General features: G+C 33.9%; 1 protein-coding gene across 1 annotated transcript in view; it reads right to left on the reverse strand.

The window, feature by feature from the left end:
- Window positions 1-10,271, reverse strand: part of NME8 (NME/NM23 family member 8) — a 74,665-nt gene that overhangs the window by 24,827 nt on the left and 39,567 nt on the right. The window contains exon 10 of the mRNA XM_004385331.2: window positions 7,440-7,615. Coding sequence (XP_004385388.1) covers window positions 7,440-7,615 — 176 coding nt within the window. The remainder of the gene's footprint in view (window positions 1-7,439; window positions 7,616-10,271) is intronic.

Genomic DNA, 10,271 nt, shown 5'->3' on the forward strand with positions numbered 1-10,271 from the left:
CAAAAAATAAGTTCATTCTTATGTGTCTACATGATCTTCAAAAAAATTTGTGCAAAAAATAAACGGGAATAATGTCTACATGTGTCTAAGTAAAACAGCAATAACAAAAGACAAAATTATCTACAAATGTAAAAAAACAAGGCTGATGGCAGACTTTTCCTCTGCAATACAAAAGATCAAAAGTCAGTGGACTAAAGTCTATAGGTTTGAGGGTGAGGGGCTAATATAACAACTTGTATAGCTACACAAGTTTTCTTTCACATATACAAAGAAAATAGAAAGACATTCGCTGATATACAAGGGCAAAGAAAACAGCAACTTGATACATGTATTTAAAAATATATGCTTAAATATCTCAGATAACTGAAAGATAAAATATAATTATGTAATTAAAAAGTAAAAACTTAGTAGAAGTTTTTAGGACTGTGGAAAGCATGAAAACTAGTTGGTATAAAGAAAATTCTAAACGCATCTGTTGTAAATCTGATTGCAAACAAAATATAAATTTCCAAAAATTATCAAATTAAGATTATTGAAAAAGTAACTTAACAGCCATCTGTCTACTAAAACCTCGAACAACATTAAACAAATTAAAAACATAAGAAATCGGAATAGGGTGGGTTCGAGCATGGGGAGAGAAATAAAAATCAACTAAACTCAAAATTAATAAGTCATTCTTGATTCTGAAAAATAATCAAATATGAGTCTAAAACTACTTCTAAAAAAATCATATGTAGAACTAAAAACATGATATTCATCTTGCAAAATAGTAGAAAAGATGAAAGCAAGAAATACTTAGTCCTTATGGCAAAATAAACAAAGATCACAAGAAAGCATAGAAAACAAACAATAAAAACAGCTGTAATAATAAAATTACATGAGCTACAAACTCTTAACTAATAGAGAAAAGTTCTTAGATTAAGTTAAAACTATTTCCAACTAATTAGACAGGTAGAACAATGAATACTAAAAATTATGAGCTAAAGCCAAAGTAGTACTCATAAGAATGTTTCCATTAATAAACAATAAAGAATTACAATAAGTGGATAAAAATTCAAATCAAGAAGCTAGAAAAGGAACAAAAATAGAGACCTAAGACATAAAAATGAATGAAAATGAATTATAGATAAAAACAAAAAATAAGCAATTATGAAAGAAAAACAAATTGCTTTTTGAAAAAAGATCTCAACGCTAACACATGGAGTCACCATTAGAATCAATTTGATGGCAATGAGTCTTTGGTATATTTGAAAGTCAAGAAATGGATGAATTTCAAAGGAAGTATAAATTGCCAAAACTGCCTAAAGAAGAATTTGTAAAACCAGAAACAGATAAATAACCATGGAAGAAATTTAAAAATCTTACTTATCCCCCCAAAATGGGAAATCAACTAGGTACCTTTATTAGTAAAGTTTATTAAGTTATGAATAGTTTCTATGATATATAAAATTCTCCCACTGTGCTTAACACAAAGGAAACTTAGAATAATCCTGAAACAATATCTGGGAAAGAATAAAGAACAATATTTTAACTAAAATAAATATTAATGAATAAACTGCAATACCATGGTGTATACTATGGCTTATTTAAATTTACTCTAGGAACCCAAGGAAGGTTGAACATTAGAAAATCTGTTATAATTGCATTAATAGGTCAAAGGACAAATAATAGCTTACGTTCTCAGTAAATATCAAAAAAAAAATTTGACTACATTCAAAATCTTTTTGTATCACTTTGTAGCAAAGTAGGAATAGAAAGATATTGCCTAAAGATGATTAAAAATATTTTCCCGAAATCAAAAACTAACATCATAATTAAATAGACTAGAGGTATCAATAGCAGTCAGGGAAAAAAAAAATAAGGCAAGATGTTTCACTAATAATTATTAATTATTTAACATTTTTCTGGAATTCTACTAATTCTTTAACATTTCTCTGAAAGTTCTAAGCATTCCATAAAGATAATAAAATTATGGTTGCACATAAGCTGTTTTGAAAATTTTAGAGTCAATTTTTAAAAGGTAAAGTATTTAGAATTAAATTATGTAATTCAATAAGGTGGTCAGCAAGAAAAAATATACAGAAGTCACTATCTTTCTTAAATAGAAAATAAAATGAAGGGGACAAAAGATTATATTCACCATAAAAAAAATAACAAAACTAAGAATAACCCTAAAAAGAAATATCTGAGCACTAAACAGCAAGAAGAGCCCTAGTGGCACAGTGGTTAAGAGCTCAGGCTTCTAACCAAAGGGTCAGAAGTTCAAATCCACTAGCCACCCCTTAGAAACCCTACGGGGCAGTTCTACTCTGTCCTATAGGGTTGCTATGAGTTGGAATCAACTTGACTGCAATGGGTTTTGTTTGGTTTAAACAACAACAACTGCGAACAACGGACATTCATTGAGTGCATATCATATTCGGCAAAAAGCAAAGAACTTTGTGCATATTACTTCATTTAATTAAAAAATATCAAAAACTATCATATTTGAATAAATACATAAGAATATGATAAAGATGTCAATTTTCCCTAAATTAATCAATCCATGTGGACTTCGCTTTGGAATTTCAGGAAGTGATTCAGAACAATAAAATGTCAATAATAGCAAAAAAATTATTTAAAAAGAAGAACAGTGAATTACAACTACCAGATGACAAACACATGTAAAGTAAACATGTAAAGCTGAAATAATAAAAAACCAAGGCCAGAGTCAAGCAATGGATCAATGGGAGAGTAATATTTGATAACCCGTTCCAAATTTTGCCTTCTCTCTCTTTTATTAATAACTTTATGTCATCTTCCACTATGTGTCTGTCAGTCTGTCATACAGTGGTGGCTTATGTGTTGCTGTGATACTGGAAGCTATGCCACTTGTATTTCCAATATCAGCAGGGTCATCCATGGTGGACAGGTTTCAGTGGAGCTTCTAGACTAAGACAGACTAGGAAGAAGGACATGGCAATCCACTTCTAAAAACCATTAGCCAGTGAAAACCTTATGAATAGCAGGGCAACATTGTCTGACATAGTGCTGAAAAATGAGACCCTCAGGTTGGAAAGCACTCAAAACACAACTGAGGAAGAGCTATGTCCTCAAAGAGTTGACCTTAATGACGTGGATGGAGTCAAGCTTCGGGCACGTTCATTTGCTGATATGGCACAACTCAAAATGAGGAGAAACAACTACAAACATCCATTAATAATTGAAATGTGGAATGTACGAAGTATGAATCTAGGAAAATTGGAAGCTGTCAAAAATGAAATGCAACACATAAAGATTGATATCCTAGGCATTACTAAGCTGAAATGGACTGGTATTGGCCATTCTGAATAGGACAATTTTATGGTCTACTATGCTGGGAATGACAAAATGAAGAGGAACGGCATCATATTCATTGTCAAAAAGAACATTTCAAGATCGATCCTGAAGTACAACACTGTCAGTGATAGGATAATATCCATTTGTCTGCAAGAAAGACCAATTAATATGACAATTATTCAAATTTACGCACCAACCACTAATGCCAAAGATGAGGAAACTTAAGATTTTTACCAACTTCTGCAGTCTGAAATTGATCAAACATGCAATCAAGATGCACTGATAATTACTAGTGATTGGAATTCAAAAGTTGGAAACAGAAAAGGATCGGTAGTTGGAAAATATGGCCTTGGTGATAGAAACGCAGCCAGGTATCACATGACAGAATTTTGCAAGACCGACAACTTACTCATGTTCAACAACATAAATTTCAACTATACACGTGGACCTCACTGGATGGGATACACAGGAATCAAATCGAGTACATTTGTGGAAAGAGATGATGGAAAAGCTTAATTATCATTAGTCAGCACAAGCGCGGGGCCGACTGTGGAAGAGATCATCAACTGCACATATGCAAGCTCAAGCTGAAGCTGAAGAAAATTAAAACAAATCCACAAAAGCCAAAATACGACCTTGAGTATATCCCACCTGAATTTGCAGACCATCTCAAGAATAGATTTGATGCATTGAACACTAATGATCAAAGGCCAGATAAATTGTGGGATGACATCAAGTATATCATACCTGAAGAAAGGAAAAGGTCATTAAAAAGACAGGAAAGAAAGAAAAGACCAAAATGGATGTCAGAAGAGCCTCTGAAACTTGCTCTTGAATGTAGAGTAGCTAAAGCAAATGGAAGAAATAATGAAGTAAAAGAGTTGAGCAGATGATTGCAAAAGGTGGCTTGAGAAGACAAAGTAAGATATAATAATGAAATGTGCAAAGACCTGGAGTTAGGAAACGAAAAGGGAAGAACATGCTCAGCGTTTCTCAGGCTGAAAGAACTAAAGAAAAAATTCAAGCCTCGAGTTGCAATACTGAAGGGTTCTATTGGCAAAATGGAGCCCTGAGGGCACAGTGGTTAAGATTTACAGCTACTAATCAAAAAGTGGGCAGTTTGAATCCATAAGCCACGCTTTGGAAATCGTATGGGGCTATTCTACTGTGTCCTATAGGGTTGTTATGAGTCAGAATCAACTCAACAGCAACGAGTTTTGTTTGGTTTGTAGGGTCAAAATATTGAATGATGCAGGAAGCAACAAAAGAAGATGGAAGGAATATACAGAGTCACTGTACCAAAAACAACTGACTGACGTTAAACCATGTCAGGAGGTAGCATATGACCAAGAACCAATGGTATTGAAGGAAGAAGCCCAAGCTGCACTAAAGGCACTGGTGAAAAACAAAGCTCCAGGAATTGATCGAATACCAATTAAGATGTTTCAACAAACGGATGTTGCACCGATGGTGCTCACTCAGCTATGCCAAGAAATTTGGAAGACAGCTATCTGGCCAATCGACTGGAAGAGATTCACGTTTGTGCCCATTCCAAAGAAAGCTGATCTAAGAGAATGTGGAAATTATCAAACAATATCAATTAATATCACATGTGAGTAAAATTTTGCTGAAGATAATTCAAGAATAGTTGCAGCAGTACATCAAAAGGGAACTGCCAGAAATTCCAGCCAGATTCAGAAGAGGGCATGGAATGAAAGATATCATGGTTGATGTCAGATGGATCTTGGCTGAAAGTAGAGAATACCAGAAAGATGTTTACCTGTGTTTTACTGACTATGCAAAGGCATTCGACTGTGTGGATTATAACAAATTATGGATAACATTTCTAAGAATGGGAATTCCAGAACACTTAATTGTGCTCATGGTAAAACTGTACATAGACCAAGAGGCAGTCGTTTGAACAGAATAAGGGGATGCTGGGTGGTTTAAAATCAGAAAAGGTGTGCATCAGGGTTATTTCCTTTACCACACTTATTCAATCTGTATGCTGAGCAAATTATCTGAGAAGCTGGACTATATGAAGAAGAATGTAAATCAGGATTGGTAGAAGATTCATTAACAGCCTGCAATATGCAGATGACACAAACTTGTTTGCTGAAAGCGAAGAGGACTTGAAGCACTTACTGATGAAGATCAAAGACTCCAGCCTTCAGTGTGGATTACACCTTAACATAAAGAAAACAAACATCCTCACAACTGGACCATGAGCAACATCATGATAAATGAAAAAAGATTGAAGTTGTCAAGGATTTCATTTTACTTGGATTCACAATCAACACCCATGGAAGCAGCAGTTAAGAGACTAAACGATGTATTTGCATTGAGCAAATCTGCTACAAAAGACCTCTTTAAAGTGTTAAAAGGCAATGATATCACTTTAAGGACTAAGGTGCACCTGTCTGAAGCCATTATATTTTCAATCGCCTCATCTGCATGCGAAAGCTGAACAATGAATAAGAATGACCAAAGAAGAATTGATGCTTTTGAATTATGGTGTTGGTGAAGAATACTGAATATACCATGGAATGCCAAGGAACAAGCAAGTCTGTCTTGGAAGAAGTACAGCCGGAGTGCTCCTTGGAAGCGAGGATGGTGAGACTTCCTACACATTTGGACATGTTGTAAGGAGGGACTAGTCCCTGGAGAAGGACATCATCCTTGGTAAGACAGAGGGTCAGCGAAAAAGAGGAAGACCCTTGGCAAGATGGACTGACATGGTGGCTGCAACAATGGGCTCGAACACAGCAATGATTGTGAGGATGGCACAGGACCAGGCAGTGTTTCGTTCTGCTGTACACAGAGTCACTATGAGTCAGAACTGACTTGACGGCATCTAACAACAACTTGTCATCCTCAAGCATCAGTGAGATTTGTGCATACAGTCCAAAAAATTAGGACAGAGTAGAACTGCTCCATAGGCTTTCCAAGGAGCAGGCTGGTGAATTTGAACTACTAATCTTTTGGTTAGCAGCCGAGTTCTTAACCACTGGACTGCCATGGCTCCATGTGTATACAGTAGAAATATTATATTAAGAGCTAATATCAAAATCCTCCATAGGAGAAAACTGTATTTGTTTGGGGAAAAATTTTTTCAGGGTATAAGGGGAGATCACTGGAATCTGGTAGACGGTGGATTTGCTCTGCTTAGAAAAATGGCAAGAGTATGTTTGCTTCCCAGGAATGGGAGTTAGGATGTCAGTGACAATCCAAACCATGGTGACCAATACGGATGCAGAAACTGTGCTGAATACTAATAAGAGCTGAGATGAAAGGACTGACCGCTTGAAAGTTGGATTTGGCAATCTGGAAGGTATTGGTGGTCTTGACTAGAATAGTTCTGGTAGAAGCCCAATAGGAATGGGCTCAGAAGAGGATGAGAGGGTGATGGAAAAATCTGGAAATGGATAGTGATGATGGTTGTACCACAAGATGAACATAATTAATGTCACTGAATTGTACATGAAAAAAAAAAGTTAAAACGGCAAGTGTTTACCATGATTAAAAACAACAAAAAAGTTCTAGAACTAATGAGTGAGTTTAGCAAGTCACAGAATACGAGGTCAACATACAAATACTGTATCAACTGTATTTCTGTACATTTGGTATAATAAAGAATGACGATGTTAATTAATGATTTGTGTTCTTATGCTGCCATATTCACTCTGCTATGTACCAAATTTATGGCTGAAAATAAGTGGTACTTATCAAGTATCTACACTGGCACTTATGTATCTCATTGCATCTGAAGAAATAGACTTGGTAAATTATCTTGTTCAAGTCGCACTATCAGTGAGTGGTTGGACCAAGCTCTGAAATTAGGAATTTCAGATTGAAAGCTTCCCATTTTTAGTATAATGAAATAATTCCTCCAATGTTAATATCTACTCTAACAAATTCACTGGTTAGAAAATCCTTTGTAAACTCTTTAACTTCAAAAATATTTTATTCATTATTATAAGAAATTAGCAAATTAATATTAACTAAATTTCTAATTTCAGGTTCTTTGTTTTCAATTTTAAAATAATGTCATTTAATGTATTTATACTATTAATGATTCAAATTCCATCTACAAAATGATTGATTTATGTTTTCTTGCTTACTTTTATTTTCTTTAAAGAGGTCTGGTCTAATTAATGCCAGTATCTTTTCCAATTTCATGCTTTTCATTTTTTTAAAATCAGGGAAGAAGATGTCAATGAACTTATCAACATTAATTGAATTATCTTCAACATCACAAAACTGAGATATATGTTGTCTTTCCAGATAATCTTCTAAACTGTCAAAATCCAAAATATAATTTAAGATTATTATAAACTGAAGTTTAATAAACATGCAAACAAATAAGACTTAAAATATATTAACAAATAAGTTGGGGTTTAAAAAAACAAGTAAACATTGAATTTCAAGTAAAGGTAAGTTGTATATGTCTATCATGTCCAAGAGTATGGCATTTAATTCAACTCTTTTTATTGAACCACGACAAATAAGAACCAGTTATGACTGCTCTGACCAGGATCACAATACAGGGTCCTGAACAGAGCTGCAAAAGGATGTAGAACAAAATTCTAACTCACAAAAAAAAAGACTAGATTTACTGGCCCGACAGACTGGAGAAACCCTGAGTATGGCCCCTGGACACCCTTTTAGCTCAGTGGTGAAGTCACTCCCGAAGTTTACCGTTCAGCTGGGGATTGGACAGCCTCATAAAACAAAATGGGACTAATGAGGCACAGCAGTCCAGGGACAAGGACTAGAAGGCAGGAGGGGACAGGAAAGCTGGTGATAGGGAACCCAAGGTTGAGAAGGGACAGTGTTGACATGTCATGGGGTTGTTAACCATTGTCATAGGGCAATATATGTACTAACTGTTTAATGAGAAACTATTTGTTCTACAAACCTTTATCTAAGGTACAAAAAAAAAAAAAGAATTATCTATGTGAGATCAAATTGACAACAGCAACTCAAAAGCTTTCATGGGAAGCCTGGGGGCAATGAGTTGAAGATAATGGTGATGGAATAATTGGGAAAAGGACAGTGAGAATAGCAGCACAACTTGAAGAATGTAATTGATGTCACTGAACTGTACATGTAGAAACTTCTGAAATGGTGTAACTTTGGCTATTTATATTTTCACCAAAAAAAAAAAGGATCCTCCAAGCTTGAAAAGGAAGAGTGTTGACAAGTCTTAGGGTTGTTAACTAATGTTATAAAACAATATGTGTGCTGACTGTTTAATGAGAAACTATTTGTTCTGTAAACCTTCATCTAAAATACAATAAAAAAAATTTTAAAAAAAAGAACCAGTTATATGATATCATCTATTTCTGACTTTCTGAGAGGTTAAAGAAACACGAAGATAAAATGTTTTATTTAAAATAAACTCTGTATATTTCCTCTTTGAAGATCTTTACAGATAGTTTCTATTTTTCTTTTTAATTTTATCTTTGAACCAAGGGTTATTTGGAGCACGAGCCCCTTTCAAATTTTCAAATAGCTAAGACTTTTTTGGTCTTTTTATTATTTATTTCCAATTTTACTGGATTATGAGCAGTAAATATGAGCGATAATATCTTAATTTTTAAGAAATCTTTGTTAAGGTTTTCTTTGTGAACAAAGAAATCATCAATTTTTTGTGGCTAATCCATGGATGTAAAAAATGTCAATTTTTTTTATTCTGGGAACTTGAGATTGTATATATAAATATATTTGGATATCATATATTGTAGATCATTTATTATATGTAGTTTATGGAGTAGATATTTTTCATTACTATGTATCCTGGCTTATTTCCGTGTGCTAGCAGATCTGCTCAGCTCTCTCACAACAATGGTATTTTTTTCCCATTTCTTCTTATTCTTTTAATACTATTTTTCTTTATGTATTCAGCTGTTACATTGGTTGGAGATAAGTTTTCTTATTACTGTATCTTTTTCATAAATACTGACTTTTACACTGGTTTTTCTTTATCAAGTTTAGCACTTTTCACATTCAATTCTAGTACTTTTATCTTCCCTGGATATTTATTTTTCTGCTGTCTCTTTATTTCTCTTTCTGTGTTTCTTGCAAACAACATAGATAAGTGCAGTTTTTTAAAACTTTTTGTTTTTAAAAATTTACAATTTACCAAAAAGTTTCAAGACTAGGACAAAGAACTCCCAATTATACCATTAATCTGTATTCATCAACTGTTAACATTTTGCCAAATTTGTTTTCTCTCTCTTTCTGCTGCCTCTCTCTGTGTTTATGTGTATGTGTGTGTGTGTGTGTGTGTGTGTGTGTGTTGGGGGGGCAAAACCATTTGAGAGTAAGTTGCAGACATCTTAGCCATTCATCCTTAAATATTTCAGGAAATTTTACATTGATAGAAACTGTTGTCTCATAAATCATCCATATTCAAATTTCTCCAATTTCTCAATATTCTCCTTTATGGCAATCTTTTTTTTTTTTCTTAATCCAGGTTCATACATTGCATTTAGTTGTCCTGTCTCCTTAGCCTCCTTTAACGTGTAACAAAAATGGTTTTTGTCTTTCATGGTACTGATAGATTTATGAGAGCAAGTCAAATGTTTTGTAGTGTCCCTAATTTTGGATATACCCAATAGTTTCCTCAAGATCAGATTCAAATAGTGAACTGTTGGCAGGAATACTACATAAGTGATGTTGTGTCCTTCTTGGTACATCACAGTAGGAAGTACATGCTGTCTGTTTTTCCCAATATTGGTGATATTAATGTGGTTAATGTAATATCTATCTCCCAGTTTTCTCCAATGAAAAGCTACCATTTTCCCTTTGTAAATAATAAGCAATCTGTGGGAACATTATTTGAAATGGTGTAAATATTTTTATACCTAGTATAAACCCCTTGAGGATTCTTGTCTAACTCAGTTATTACTATGATGGTCTTATTGAGTTCTTTTTTTTTTTTTTTTTTT

This window comes from Trichechus manatus, unplaced genomic scaffold (genome assembly GCF_000243295.1).
Source record: "Trichechus manatus latirostris isolate Lorelei unplaced genomic scaffold, TriManLat1.0 scaffold00137, whole genome shotgun sequence".
In the NCBI taxonomy this organism is placed as follows: Eukaryota; Metazoa; Chordata; class Mammalia; order Sirenia; family Trichechidae; genus Trichechus; species Trichechus manatus.